The 15,696-nt window shown below is 41.6% G+C and overlaps 2 protein-coding genes across 2 annotated transcripts in view; one reads left to right on the top strand and one right to left on the bottom strand.

Annotated features, from left to right (window-relative positions):
* Window positions 1-978: 978 nt before the first annotated feature.
* Window positions 979-5,231, bottom strand: LOC104964622 (tubulin beta chain-like). The gene is made up of 5 exons (XM_010793454.1): window positions 5,093-5,231; window positions 2,744-2,852; window positions 2,412-2,522; window positions 2,064-2,308; window positions 979-1,962 (listed from the first exon to the last, which is right to left on the bottom strand). Exons 1-5 carry the CDS (start codon window positions 5,147-5,149, stop codon window positions 1,150-1,152), a joined length of 1,335 nt encoding a protein of 444 aa, XP_010791756.1. The 5' UTR covers window positions 5,150-5,231; the 3' UTR covers window positions 979-1,149.
* A 6,512-nt stretch (window positions 5,232-11,743) lies between these two features.
* pgap1 (post-GPI attachment to proteins inositol deacylase 1) overlaps window positions 11,744-15,696 on the top strand; it is a 16,230-nt gene continuing 12,277 nt past the window's right edge. The window contains exons 1-4 of the mRNA XM_010794236.1: window positions 11,744-11,819; window positions 13,595-13,770; window positions 14,240-14,411; window positions 14,863-15,023. Coding sequence (XP_010792538.1) covers window positions 11,744-11,819; window positions 13,595-13,770; window positions 14,240-14,411; window positions 14,863-15,023 — 585 coding nt within the window. The remainder of the gene's footprint in view (window positions 11,820-13,594; window positions 13,771-14,239; window positions 14,412-14,862; window positions 15,024-15,696) is intronic.

Below are 15,696 nucleotides of genomic sequence, written 5' to 3'. Positions count from 1 at the left end.
CTGCCCTATCTAACGGGAATTTAGGGGCCGTAAGAAATGAAAATGTGGATATGAATATATGCAGCCCTAAAGAACAACTTAACTTGATATCAGAGGGCTTGTGATATTTGCTGCATTTTTACCCAAACATGAGGATCTGTCTCAAACACGATATCTGTGTTTTTCAAGATCATTATATGTAAATTGTGAGCTTATATTATAACATACATGGAATGTGGGCCCGGTAGCACATTGTTGTCCTGGGGTCCCTTTGTATGATAGCCAGTCATTCCTCGGGCACCAGCAACAATTGTAATTCTTGTAGTCATATGCTAATATATAATATAAATATAATAATCTATATAATAAAAAAGTTAGACAAGTACTTACTACATTATTTTTGGGGCACCTACATCTAAACCTCCTCCTGAAACGAATTGTATGCAAAACAGATAATAAAAACAGCTGTGCAGTGAACATACCATGTTACGAGGTTTGACTCATAGTTGTGGGAATGTGGTTTTGCCGGGAGAAAAATCTTTGCCTGACTGTATGTTGCAAATTGGTGTGCACACAGCCATCATTCTTGCCAAGTAGAAACCTTGAGATATAACACCTCATTCATTCAAATAATAATATCTGGGAACCATATTTGACCCACTGAATGTCTGCAATCTCTGTGTATTCAAGTATTTTAAAGCTTAATGTTCATGGGAAAGACCATAAACCATAAACTGCTGTATCCAAGCATCTCAAAAGTGAATGGATCGGCTATTTTTGAAATAGCTGCTGGAAACATCACATGAATGCATCATTATCCTCCTACAAAAACAGCTGACCTCAACAGAGATAACATTCATTTATCTCTGATAATGCGCTTTGTATCAAATCCTTTATATTTCTACTGTTTTGAAATGTGATTAATGGCTGAGTCTTAGTTAAAGTTTTATCAGACAATGAAGATCTGTTATATGCACACATTTAAGAAAGGCAGACACGTTTTCATTTGATAACTTTATTTGCACTGAATCACAATGGATTTCTAATGTATGCTAAAGATGAATTCTAGCAGTACTTCAGAATATGTTTGTTCCTTCGTTACTTTAATGTTTTTTTTTTGTGATAATGTTAGATTTTGGCATTGATGTCTTGACCTTCATATTTTTATCTTCAAGCATCATCATCAGCTTCCTCCTCAAATTCTCCCTCCTCTTCGGTGGTGGCATCCTGGTACTGCTGGTACTCGGACACCAGATCATTCATGTTGCTCTCGGCCTCGGTGAACTCCATCTCATCCATACCTTCTCCGGTGTACCAATGCAAGAAGGCCTTACGACGGAACATGGCTGTGAACTGCTCTGAGATGCGCTTGAACAGCTCCTGAATGGCTGTGCTGTTACCAATGAAGGTGACGGCCATCTTGAGGCCTCGTGGTGGAATGTCACAGACAGCGGTCTTCACATTGTTGGGGATCCATTCCACGAAGTAGCTGCTGTTCTTGTTCTGGACGTTGAGCATCTGCTCGTCGACCTCCTTCATGGACATGCGGCCACGGAACACGGCGGCGACGGTCAGATAGCGGCCGTGACGTGGGTCGCACGCAGCCATCATGTTCTTGGCATCGAACACCTGCTGGGTGAGCTCGGGGACAGTGAGGGCGCTGTACTGCTGGCTGCCTCTGCTGGTCAGGGGGGCGAAGCCGGGCATGAAAAAGTGCAGACGGGGGAAAGGCACCATGTTGACGGCAAGTTTGCGCAGATCAGCGTTGAGCTGGCCGGGGAAACGAAGGCAGGTGGTGACCCCGCTCATGGTGGCGGACACCAAGTGGTTAAGGTCACCGTAGGTGGGGGTGGTAAGTTTCAAAGTGCGGAAGCAGATGTCATACAGAGCTTCATTGTCAATACAGTAAGTTTCATCGGTGTTCTCGACGAGCTGGTGGACTGAGAGGGTGGCATTGTAAGGCTCAACCACTGTGTCTGACACCTGAGGATAGAAAACACATTAGTTTTCAGTCTCATGATTTTAGAGGGGAAAACCTAAGGCAAGAAAAACTCAAATTAAAACTTCTTAAAAGAGTATGTTACCTTGGGGGAAGGCACCACACTGAAGGTGTTCATGATGCGGTCGGGGTACTCCTCGCGGATCTTGCTGATGAGCAGGGTTCCCATACCCGATCCAGTTCCACCACCAAGAGAGTGTGTGAGCTGGAAGCCCTGCAGGCAGTCACAGCTCTCTGCCTCTTTGCGGACCACATCCAGGACTGAGTCCACCAACTCAGCTCCCTCTGTGTAGTGACCCTTGGCCCAGTTGTTTCCCGCACCACTCTGACCTGGAGGAGAAGAAGAGACATACAGGTGAGCTGATCTTATTACCCTGCCCATAAAAGAATGTAGTCTTTCAATATCACGACATAGAAGCTTAATTCCACCCACCAAACACAAAATTGTCTGGCTTGAAGATCTGCCCAAAGGGTCCAGACCTCACGGAGTCCATGGTGCCAGGCTCCAAGTCCACAAGAATGGCACGAGGTACATATTTTCTATCTTGTCGAGAAAAGAGAAAAAACAGGGAGAGAGAAAACAGCCCAGTTCAATAATGTGGGAAACCACAGTCTTGGATGTTACACAAAAATATATAATGTGGGAAAATCTATGCATGACAGCAGACATGAGAAAGTAATAACATGTGTTTTACCTCAGAATGAAAAAGCAAAGGTGAATATGTGTTCTCATAATATACCCTTTATTTATGTAAGTTGACGTACCAGTGGCCTCATTGTAGTAGACGCTGATCCTGTCCAGCTGCAGGTCACTGTCTCCGTTGTAAGTCCCGGTGGGATCGATGCCGTGCTCATCGCTGATCACTTCCCAGAACTGCACACACAAAAGGAAAGGTGTCACATGACTTGCAAAGAAAATACACATGTACCCATTAGCAGTGTGTTTTTTGTAACTGGGGACTTTAAACGAGGAAAACAGCGATGGGCCTGCATTTTGAGGTTTTGATGGAAATGATATTTTCCCTTTTCACAGAGCCATATATTAACCCATGCAATGCAACACAGCTGTTAATATCTACATAGCCATTGATTGATGACTCAGCAGAATGCATTTCTTTCAGATGGAGAGAGCACAAAGGGGCTTCAGATCACCGCAGGGGCAACACTGGAAATGAACTGCATGCGGCCACACTTCACTGAAGACACCGATTGTGTTCAGATCTGTATTCATGTCTTGTTCACTTGTTAAAGGCCACAGTGTGTTAAATCCCATAAGCGGTTGTGACTGTTACGTATGCACCCATTTGCCTGCATGTGTTTTTATGATACCTTCCTACTACGGCTTTTGTCATGCTGCTGGTGAATTTATGCTAACAGCAGCAATAGGAGGATTTGGAATAATCTGGATAAGCGGGGCTGCATTGCTGCTCAGTACTTAAGAGATTGGGAGCCTGCTGTGGTTTAAGTATCCTGAAATTTAAAAAAGACCACGGAAAACAAAAATCTCCAAGTGACCTTAATGTGAAAAAGAATGACCTAAAGACCGATAAAAAGTATAGATATTTTACAGTGACGTGTAAGATTGTTATCACTGCAGACTGAAAAGTAATATTATTGAAAGAATGAGGACAATAAGCAGGAAGGCAAAACCACACCCTGACCCAATTCACCACAATGTAGCTGTTCAGACATCCCGTCAATCACATCCACTGGACATCTGAGACAATGAGTCCTGGGGGAATGGAAACAAATGGAGATCTGCACCGCCACTAGTTATTTTAACACCAGTAGGCAACACAAAGAGACACATGATACTCCATGCTTTAAAAGGTAGGATAGACATACATTTACTTCATTAATTCCAGACACCTAAAGGTACACATGATTTCCTGCAGTTCCTATTCAGTGTTCTACAAATTAAATAAAGGCATTATATGTTGTGTTCATTTCCTAGTCTTCCAGAAAACCAGCTGCAGTTGCATATCAAGTCAATTGTGAACCCAATGACTTCACCCACTGGGTATCAGCTGTTTCCTCCGTTCCTCCCCTATCCCGACCCTAATTTGGTTACTGGAAAGAAAAGGACATTGATTACAAAGCCAGGCCCCACTTTACTGTACATTAAAACCTCTGTCAGCAGAGCATCTCTACAGTAATGATGTATCCTTTAATATATGGGACATTGCTAATGTTGTCTCCAAACTATATTTGAATACTAGGGCAAGGTTCCTGTGCGCTTGAGAGTTCCCATTTAAACATATGCTGTTAGTAGCAAATGATCCGTTTGGTATGAGGTAATAAGACAGGGATAATAAGGGCTGACTGGACAGTACTGTGGCAGACTGCTATTGTTCAGGGGTGTGGGGAGTAGGCTATTGTACTTGTGATGCAGACTGCCCGGCCCTATATCAAATGTACTCAAATGAAAAAATAAAGTTATGATTGAATTTCGTTGCTTAAAACAATGCAAAATAGATTGCTCTTTATCAGTCTTTTAAAAGGAACACTTGTCTCTTCTATTATCCATGCCACACCCTTTCCTCACCCTCCTACCCTGATTTCTCACCAGCTGAAACAGCAGTCTGCATCTACAGCCTGCAGGAGGAAATCAATATATTGATGCATTAGGGATTTGGGGGGGGGGAAAGTGAGCTGCACAATCCTAGCTCCAACGTATTGTTTGAGTTGCAGCCACATCTGTGTCAACCAGACAATATCAGAAGAATCCTCAGCTGTTGAGACGCAAACAAAAACCGGTCGAGACACAAGAGCCCCGTTATACCGTTATTTCTATATGCGAGTAGTAAGCCAGTGTCTGCTCCACACCCATCACCAGCTACTGCAGTGCACGGAAACCAGACAGAAAGCACACAAAGAACCATCAACAGTTGTGAATCTGCATTTTGTGATGTTTAAAAAAAAAATGGTGTATGAAAACAGCTGTTTGTCTTCAGGCATAATGAAACAAAAATAAGTCCTTTTTCGTAATGTAAAAATCAACTTTTTAAAAACTTAAAATAAGCTTTATATCCTGCATAAGGAGCCAGCATATGGTGTTTTATCAATTGTATTTTTTAAGAAATAAAGAAATCCTTATCAGTTATAATTTCTTACCTTGGCACCAATCTGGTTACCGCACTGGCCGGCTTGGATGTGCACGATTTCCCTCATAGTGGAAGCTAAAGTTTCACAGTGACGCGCAGATAGACGTGTGGCTTCGTGGGGACGAGGAGCCGACCCAAGACTGGCGTGGAAGTGCCGGACTATGCATTTATAATGTTGGAGAGCATCCAGAGGCAGGGGCCGTGAAGTGGGCGGGGCTTAACTACCAGACTCAGCGGTGATTGGCTGAAAGAGCAGCCCCAGAGCCCGGATGAGGAGGGGTGCTGCTGCAGATCAGGGTGGGGAAATGAGATGCAGAGATTCACCAGGATATACCAGCTGGTGTCGAGAAACCCAGTGACATGTGTTTTTTTTCGTTTTTTCCCAGAGGCGAATAACCAATCAGCAGTTTTAAAAATCCCTCTTCTTACTGTAACACTCCCTGCTGAGGAGACAGATGACAGTTTCAGCTGGAGACAAGATGGGGTCAGTCTGCCCCTCTCATCAGGGTCCTTTGTCTCAGCAGAAGGCCTATGTTGAAGATGCTCTGGAGCCCTTTTATCATATTGCAGGATCTCAATTATTATTTAAACAACAATTTTGTTTGTCAAACTGTTACATCAGAGTAGTCCAGGAGTCTTGTTATGGGATCTAGTTTTCTTAGTAAGACATGTGCACCTGTGTAGGCTAAGATAAGCTATTTCAAAGCAGCTGCTTATATGCCTGATGTGTAATCATAGGCTACTCTATGTGTGTATATGGGTTAGTCTATTTTTTTGTTTGGTTATGTGAGCATGTGCCTTGTGATGCGAGACTCATTTGAGAGAAATCTGACGATATAGTGAAATAAAATCTTCATCTGCACATTGAGTTTATATTACATTATTTATTTGTTTAAGCACTTCAAGGACGTCCCATTCATTATGGGTTTTCGCTTTGGTCTTTTCAGTAGCCGTCCATTTTGTGGCTCTGTGGTTTGCATTAGAAAGTAGTGAGCCTCATAATATAGCTTGCTTGACATAAATGTATGCTGTTTTTTTTAAAACCAACTCATATGATGAGATAAGAGGAGATCGGCCTTAAGCTGATTACTCTCCAAACATGTCTAAGAGAGAAAGAGAAGCAAACTAAAGCAAACAGGCTGTCATACACATATTGAAAAAGGTGGATCATATCTGATGCCAGTTAGCATGTTTTCCCGTTAGACTGTGATATAAAAGTGAAACAAATAATAAAAAAGGAACTTAACTAAATCAAGATAAACTTCATTAAAACAACCTTGGAAGAAGAGGCCTTGGGAGGCAACTTCATCATCCTCAAACTCAAATACCTGATAAAATGGAGGAGCAACAAGGCCAGGCCCTTTCCCAGCTGTGATTACATTACACACTTGTTAGACGCTTTTATCCAAAGCGATTTACATACTCAGCACTGTGGGCAATCCCCACAGGAGCAATTTGGGGTGAAGTGTCTTGCCCAGGGACACAACGACATGCTGACTGCAGGGGGAGTTTGAACCTGTGACCTCCTGATCCGAACACCAACGCACAACCCACTGCACCACACGCCTCCGTGAACAGACCTAGGCAAACCCAACGACCTCCATCTCTATGATATAATCAGATTATGTTTTAACACTGGATTACAGAATATCAATTAATCTCTGCTGCTGGATGATTTGTATTCATAGGAAATAATCTGGTTTAAAAAATATTTACCCTAAATGTTGTCAAAATTATGTAATTTACTCAACTGAATTCATTTGACTAATCCAGGTCATTGTTGTATCACTGACAAATGTTAATGCAAGACTTCAATTTGCACACTATTACTGACATATCTAAATGCGTAACACACATGATGGGATGCACCTATACTTTAGACATTATTCCACATTAATCAACTATTAAGAGGAATACTGTTGAGATGCATTCGTGTTAGCTGACTATCACAAAGTGTTTTTATTTGTATATGTGAACATTGAGGTTGATGGTTACAATGTCATCTCAGGCAAAGTACAACCACTTTCAAAATAAAATCAAACGGCACATTGTAAAAATGGTTGTTGTGGTGTTTTCTCTCCTTTGCTAAATTCTGTACCCTTCTTTTCAAATCCGACATTCAATGCACAAATAAGCAGTTGAATCTATATTGAATGAATGTTGTATATTAACACTAATTTATACAGACTTTGTTTAGACATCTGGCAACATGGTGCCTCGGGCAATGCAATGAAAAAGGTCAACGGAAATCGACATTTTCATACCATCTCAAACCGCTCTAAAGAGTAGTTTTGGATGGAAACATGATTCTTACCTTTACCTGAAAGCTACTTTATTTCATCTATCAGTTTACTAGATACACCAACAGAAAGGGCTCATCGAAGTTCATAAAAAAAACAAATGTGTTGACTTTGCTGGCAATGTGAGGATTCAATTCTGTGTTTATTACTGATGTCATACTTTAAGCTGTCATAATAGATGTCATGTGGGAGATTTTTATAAATGAGACACTGCACAAAAAAAATGCATCAAAATCTATGATTTTGCTTATCATTCAAATATAAACGACTGGTACATACAGAAAACAATACCTTTGTGATGGAGGGTTGCCTCTCATACATTAGCTGTACACATTCAGAAAATTAATGAATATTTGATGATATATGATACAATTGGCTGTATTTAAATATAAAATATTAATCGTGCAACATATTAATATTAGCATATAAAATATGATTTAACACAAACATTTTTGTCCAGGACATCAGAGCCACATTTTCTTTAAAGTGAGGCACATTTTATAACTAAGGAAGAGGATTAGGGCCACATGTGAACGTTTATTTGAGATACGAACAAAACTAACGTTTTTAGTTCTGAGATTAAAGTCAGAATTCTGAGATTTCAGAAAAATAAATACGTTTTCTTCCCCTCCTAACTTTAATCTCACAATTCAGAAATGTCTCATGTGGCCCTAATATCATCTGCAGTAGTTTTTAAGAATTGACTGCATAAAAAAGCTTGTACAGTGGAGGTGCGGTTATCACTACCGACCACTAGATGGCGACATAAATACGTCATCAGTTTATAGAGGATGGGCGTGGTCACTGCAGACTTCCCCCTCTTCTTACAGAAATTTTTGCAATTCCAGTTGACGGGAAACGGCTTACTTGCTGACCGTCCGTGGCATCGGAAAACTGACATCGATATATTCTAAACAAAAGAGGATTTGCTTTTGTATTAACTCGATATCGGTAAGTCAACGAACAGTTCGCTTTGTTACATCGTTTAGCTGCAGTTTATAGCTGTGGTATAGATAAACGCAGGGCTGTTTTCCAAACAGGCGTAGTGACGTTATCGAACCGTTTCCCCGTTTTGGTTAAAGCTAACGGTAGCATGCGAGCTAGCTTTCTTTGCAGCATGTTATTTGTTTTTCCATTTGATATACTGTATGTCCGACGTTATTGTTGGTGCACTGTAGGGTTTTTGTTTTTAAACTAATCACTGACCAGACATTGCGCATTAAAGGGAGCAGGTTATAAGCAAACCCACCCGTTGTAATGGGGGAGGAGCAGTGTGTCTGACTGGAAAGAAACATGGAAGCTAGCTTAGTTAATTGAGGGTCTGGCTTGAAGGACTGACATAGACATGTGTCAGTTGTAGAATGTGAGTTACTACAATACTACTCATGATTGTCTATAAACCAAAACAATCTATCAAACCCAAATAATAAACTCTTAGGATAATGATACTTACATATAAACACATTGATGATTACTTACTCTAACGGTAAAAACAGCTTAGCATAAAATACACACAGGGCAGACTCTACAATATAGAAATACACATATTATATTAGATTAGGTGTACTTTAATCCTCCCAAGTTAGGACATGTTTCGACTTGTTAGGAATAACACATGAGTATGTATAAACACGGATGTATAAACTGTCTAATTGTTGAAATAGTACAGTAACAAATATAATAAAATGCATTAAAATGTAATAAAGTAAAAAGATAAACATATACAGTCAATATATACATATATATATACAACAATAGAACAAATATATAGCTATAGAGTAGGCTTTGGTTTCCATCTTTGTAGTTTCATTTATCCAATATTTGTTTTTCCAGTTTGACAATTTACAACCCAAATGCATCCATAAAACACATTCTTTACTGTAGTGTGACGAAGATAACTTCGTCACTGTGGACTGACGGGTTCAGGCCTTGTATATTGCACATGTTTTATTTTGAAAGGTGTTCCCCCTCCCGTTTTTTCTGTTGCTCCTGATTATGTTCACCTGGTGCCCTGTGTTGTCTCCTCCCCCCTCACCTGTGTCTTGTTGGGTTAATTAGTGTGGGTATTTAGGCTCTGTGTTTCCTGTTTTGAAGGGATGCTGTGTGAGATCCTTGTGGCTGGTGACTGTGCTCACGGGAACAGCAAGATTGAGGCTGTGTCCTGTGCTCGAATTTAAAGGTCCCATGTCATGGCCATTTCCACTGATCATAATTCCATTGTGGAGGTCTACTAGAATAGATTTATATTGTGCAATTTTCCAAAATCACTTTGGTTTCTCATACAGCATCTCTGTAAACTACGTTTATTCACTGAATTTCACTCTCTGCCTTTAACGGCTCGTTGTAGCTCCAATAGCTCCAGCCCCCACCCTCCCTGTGACCCTCCCATTGTGCTCTGATTGGTCGGGACGTTGTGAATCGCGCTGAGCTCCGTGGAGGTGTGGTTTCCTTGTTTAGCGACAGCCAAACTCACCCTGAGCACACACAAAGTCAAAGCCGAAATAAGAAAACAATAAGTGTTGCTTGATATTGAGTAAGAAAAAGGTTGANGAGGCATTGGGGCCACCACTGGGTCCAAATATTATCACCTCTGTCTTTTTTTCATTGAATTTTAAAAAGTTCAAGGCCATCCAGGCTCTGATGTCCTGCTGCAGGACATCAGAGCCTGGATGGCCTTGAACTTTTTAAAATTCAATGAAAAAAAGACAGAGGTGATAATATTTGGACCCAGTGGTGGCCCCAATGCCTCGCCTGTGCTGGATTCTCTTGTCCCATATGTGAAACCCATTGTCACAAACCTGGGTGTACGGATTGATCGTGATTTTAAACTAGACAAACAGATTAACTCTGTGGTAAAATCCAGCTTCTTTCAGCTCAGACTTTTAGCAAAGGTCAAGCCTTTCCTTTCTTTTAATGACTTTGAGAAAGTAATACATTGTTTTATATCCACTAAACTGGATTACTGCAATGCTCTTTATATTGGACTGACCAAGGCTTCCCTGTCACGGCGTCACGCCTACAGCTGGTCCAGAATGCTGCTGCGCGCCTCCTTACAAGGACAGGCAGGCGTGAACATATTACACCTGTACTCGCCTCTTTACACTGGCTACCAGTTTAGAATACAATTAAAAATGTTACTGTTTGCATAAAAGGCCCAAACGGTTTAGCCCCACCGTACCTGGCAGATCTTTTAAAACCANACACACCCACACGGTCACTGAGGTCTGCTGACAGACTCCTTCTGGTCGTCCCTACATCGAGGTTGAAGCAGCGAGGAGACAGAGCCTTTGCTGTTGCAGCTCCAAAGTTATGGAACGAATTGCCCCTCCAGGTTAGACTTGCTCCAACTCTGCCTGTTTTTAAATCTCGTTTAAAAACCCACTTATTTTCCCTGGCGTTTACAGACCAGGTGACACTTGTGCTTTTAAATGTGGGTTTTTATCTTACTACTGTTTTTTATTGTTTTTAAGTCATGTAGGAGAGTTTCTCAGTCTGTGGCTTCTGATCTGGTTTCATTGTCTCGTGTTTTACATTTGTTTCATGTCCTGCCTGTTTTTTATGTATGCTATGTTTTTATACAGTTGTTGATGTACAGCACTTGTTCAACTTGTTTTTAAATGTGCTATAGAGATCAAATAGATTGGATTGGATATTCATTCAACACAGCTTGAAAATAAAAACCTGAGTGGCTGAAAAATGTACCTTGGAACTCTTAAGGGTTAATCAGCGCTAATTTACCTTTAGATCAGTGGAGCTTCTTCTTTTAGACAATTACTACAGCTCATTATTTTCCCTAATTTATCTGAAAATAAGATCAAATAATGATCCTGCCTGTGTCTGATTGTGATATATGAACAGAATGGCTTCAGTATCCTGTGATTTGTATGTTGGAGTACATTTTATTTTTCTTATTATATATAATATAATCTTTATACCTGAGAGTGTCCAGTCTCCAGAGAGGATCCTCCAGTCCAGCAGACAGCAGCTTCTCTCCTGAGTCTCCTGGATGATTGTAGCTCAGGTCCAGCTCTCTCAGATGGGAGGGGTTGGAGCTCAGAGCTGAAGCCAGAGAAACACAGCCTTCCTCTGAGACCAGACAGCCTGACAGACTGAACACACAAAACAACACATCACATAATCTGAGGTCACTGTGAGGACTGCAGGGTTAGAGAAACACTGTATGTACTTAATACCTTTGGCTTATGTGAGTAAACTTTCTGATTTCTCTCTGATATTTCAAGATCCAACAAGAGTGAGAAATTAACTTCATGAAATATGTTATTTGAAAAAAAACAAAATATTAAGACATGTTATCATAAATACGAGGANACTAAATAGGACTGGACCTCAGGAGGTCCTCCATGTCACACCTGAGAGGTCAGGTCGTCCTGTGTGAAGTGCAGGACCTTAGGACGTCCAGCAACAATGTAGTCCCAGGTCTAGAGAGTCTGCATCTCCTTGACCCTCGACTCCTGACTCCTGTCTCGACGTCGTCGAAGAGAGACTGTCCAGTGTCTGTCGAGTCAGACTCCTCTTTTATTTATTGGTTGTGTATTTAGTTATGAGTCCCACAAGAAAAAGTAATTCCTGACGGAATAGCGTATAATAAGGAATAAGTTTTTAGCACGTTGAGTTAGACGAAGTGTAGACACTGGTTTACAAATACTACCGAGAAGAAGGTGCTACCGTAATTACGTAACCGAAAAGGTTAGTTTTCAGACTCATTGTCCTCTCACAAACAAATGTAGTGACATAAAATAATTTACAGAATTATGTTTTGCTTTGTAACGCAAACCAATTGACTCTGATCTTAATTTTTGTTCCTCCTTTTCCTCTAACCTTGACTTTCGTCTCTCTCTCTCTCTCTCGTTTATTATAATTCTATTTTATTCTTTAGTTTGTGACTCCTCAGGGTCTCATGTACCCTGAGAGGTCAGGTCGTCTGTCCGTCGATATGTTCACCCCCCTTTTATGGAAGTATTTCACTTACTATAGTAAATGAACTATTTTTTAACCTGTTAAATGATTCTTTGCTGTTGTGTTCAGGCAGAAATCTACACATCTTTCTCCCTTTCTACTTTTGACACATTTTTAACTTTGGCTTTCAATCCACCATGTATGCAAATCTTTTGCCGTCGGTTCAAGTAATGTAGTTTTCCTCGTATTTATGATAACATGGTCTTAATATTTTGTTTTTTTTCAATGAACATATTTCATGAAGTTAATTTCTCACTCTTGTTGGATCTTGAAATATCAGAGAGAAATCAGAAAGTTTACTCACATAAGCCAAAGGTATTAAGTACATACAGTGTTTCTCTAACCCTGCAGTCTCGTGTGTGTGTGTGTGTGTGTGTGTGTGTGTGTGTGTGTGNTGTGAACTCTCCAGCCAAAGCTCCTAAATAAACCATCAGTGTTTGCCATCAAAGCTCCAGCTCTCCCCGTGTCTCCTTTGAGTCGGTGACTCCTCCTGCATTGCTGCAGGAGGAGTCACCGACTCAAAGGAGACACGGGGAGAGCTGGAGCTTTGATGGCAAACACTGATGGTTTATTTAGGAGCTTTGGCTGGAGAGTTCACAAAACAAGTCCAAGAGCCAGAGGTTCTGACTTCACGGTAGAGTTGCCACGTCAATTCTGAAGAACTCTACCCCAGACCCATGTGTTTAGCTAGTTCAGAGAGAATAATCAACATTGTGCATAACAAGATAGAATCATAACACCTCTATCAGCTGACGCCAACAGGCAGGAACAGGGAGACAAAACATTAAGAGCACAGCAGCCAGGGGCGGACTGGGACTACAAATCGTCCCGGGACTCTCGACCGGCCCACTTCGGTACCGCCGGCCCACCTCAGTACCGCAAGTAAATACCGCTAGTAAATTGTTGACGACGACAGGGGCTAGTGACTTATCAAACCGGCCCAGATCGTCCGACCGGCCCACTTCAGTACCGGCCCATCGGGATTCGTCCCGAACGTCTCGGTGGCCAGTCCGCCCCTAGAGAGTAGATATCGCCAACACTCTGCAACTCACAACTAAACTAATTACATGAATAAATAGCTGTACAGGTAATAGGGGAACAAATGGTTGAACCGTTTAGGCTGAGCATAGTGTGATGGTTACTTGACTTGAATCTGCTTGATTTCCCAACATGTCTGTAAAAGTCTCAGCCTGGTTGCAGCGTTTGACACCATCAATGTGTTCTTCTCTCTAAAGCTCGCTCCCTGGGCTCTGTGGCCCTGAGGAAGGCCGAGGACATGGAGGGAGATCTCCACTTCAACGTGTTCACCGTTGACTTCAACGAGGAGCTGGTGGCCCTTTACGGCGGCAGTTTGTTGAGGCAGACACACTTCCTGCACGAGAGCATTAAAGCCATTCTCAGGCTATACAAGGTCAGGCCTCAAATATCACCTAGTCGTCGTCACACAGGGTCACTTACTTAGTGACAGACAGTGCTTGTGTGAGGGTACATATCTCCTTTCATCACACTTTACATTTCAACTTTATAATCAACCCATCTGACTAGCACATATCACAGTAGTAAAAAAAACATGGCACGAGGCCAATTAAAAGAAGCATTAGACAGAAAACACGCCCGTCCAAAAACACTTAATTTATGAAGTCTAAAGATCCAAATACAAAGTGACCCTTCAGAGGAACAGAAGTCACAGCTTAAACAAACAGGACATAAGCAATGGATATAGAGTTGTTGTCTACTGCACTATCGAATGGAAATACTGAACCTTTCTAACACTACTATTTAATAACAAGCCTAGACCCAGAGTTTTAGTAAAGTGATTCTAGTAATTACATAAACCTCAAGTTTCAACACTCAGTATTCTCCTTTTCTTTGCCTGCCAGCACCTGAAGACCCCCCCTCAGAGTGTGGTTCTCGTTGGTCACTCCATGGGGGGGGTGGTGGCCCGGGCGCTGTTCACCCTGCCCCGCTTCAACACCAATCTGGTGAGCCTCATCATCACACAGGCCTCCCCCCACCTGGCTCCAGTGCTGGCCCTGGACCCCTACCTGCTGGGTGAGGACCACTCAGGCTGTCTGCAGTCGTCCCGTGCTTTCACTGCAACACAACGACTGCTGCTTAAACTGATTATCTGAGTAGCTTTATCCAAAGGAGCACTGTGTGGTTCAGCTGGTATGAAAAGCTGCATTTGTATGACATTGGACCTTAAACTGAACTCTTTACTTACCATCAAAAACAGCCAACCAAGTACTAGGGTTGAGTGCTTAACAATGGCTTCCCTTCAGCTGTTAATAATATAAAAAACAATCATTCTATCACAGCTTTGACTCTACCTTATCTGGAAACTTAGTCAAGATTCAAATGCAAGCTGTCGGATTCGTACTTTACATTTGAGAGTGACTTATTTGGATTTGTAAACATTTTCAGAACCTTTCAATACCATTTGTGTGCTATGAAATATCAAAATGAGGATAACTAAACGTGTCTTTGTCCCTGCTCTATGTAGATTTCTACTCTGCAGTGAGACAGAAGTGGGTGAACCAGGCCAAAAAGCTCAGGAACGTCACAGTTTTGTCTGTTGGGGGTGGTTACCGTGACTACCAGGTCCGCTCCGGCCTCACATCCCTCCCTTGTCCCCCAGGAGACCCCAATAAGTTGTCACTGGTGGTAAGTGCTGTTATAATGATATGATGTGTTCTGTCTGTCTGTCCAGAGCAGTGTTTCTTCAGCCGCTATTTACCCTACCAGGATAATCTGTTGAAGTCCGACAATTTCAAATCTTTACTACGTTTTACTTTACTTGATCTCAAGACATAATGTCCAGTAAAAATAATTCCATCTATGCACAATTTGACATTTTTAAAGGGTTTTCGAGCTGCTCTCATCGTTGACACAAGCAGGCAGCTGCCAGGACCGACTCTGGTTATGGAGATCATATTTTCTCGGCCTGCTACGTCCTCATTAATGATGGCCTGTAGCCTGTGAACCCAGTACCAGTGTGCCGGTGGAGAGAATGCTCTCTGCAGAACAGAATTAAACAGACCCTGATTAAAGAAATAAAATTTAAAAAAAAAGCAAAGATTTTATTAAACCTTCATTGACAGCTGACTCTTCACTCCTCTTAACTGCTTCTATAGCAAAAGGCTAAAAACAAGCATGTTTGCCTTTGTTAAAGGTCCCATGTCATGGCCATTTCTACTGATCATAATTTCATTGTTGAGGTCTACTAGAATAGATTTACATTGTTCAATGTTCCAAACTAGGACAGAGAGTGAATACACAAACTATACAGAGATGCTGTATGAGAAACCAATGCGAGTTTGGAACATTGAACAATGTA

The sequence above is a fragment of the Notothenia coriiceps genome, unplaced genomic scaffold (genome assembly GCF_000735185.1).
Source record: "Notothenia coriiceps isolate Sejong01 unplaced genomic scaffold, NC01 NC01_scaffold00037244, whole genome shotgun sequence".
NCBI classification, from domain to species: domain Eukaryota; kingdom Metazoa; phylum Chordata; class Actinopteri; order Perciformes; family Nototheniidae; genus Notothenia; species Notothenia coriiceps.
The sequence above is the reverse complement of the archived record's forward strand: the minus strand, read 5'-3'. Positions and strand labels throughout refer to the sequence as shown.

What these genes read in the sequence shown, in the direction of transcription:
- LOC104964622 (XM_010793454.1), bottom strand. Translation starts at nt 5,149, where the DNA reads ATGAGGGAAATCGTGCACATCCAAGCCGGCCAGTGCGGTAACCAGATT. An exon ending in CTACTACAATGAGGCCACTG is followed by an intron (nt 2,523 to 2,743) that starts GTACGTCAACTT and finishes TTTCTCGACAAG; the next exon opens with ATAGAAAATATGTACCTCGT. An exon ending in GCCAGACAATTTTGTGTTTG is followed by an intron (nt 2,309 to 2,411) that starts GTGGGTGGAATT and finishes CTTCTCCTCCAG; the next exon opens with GTCAGAGTGGTGCGGGAAAC.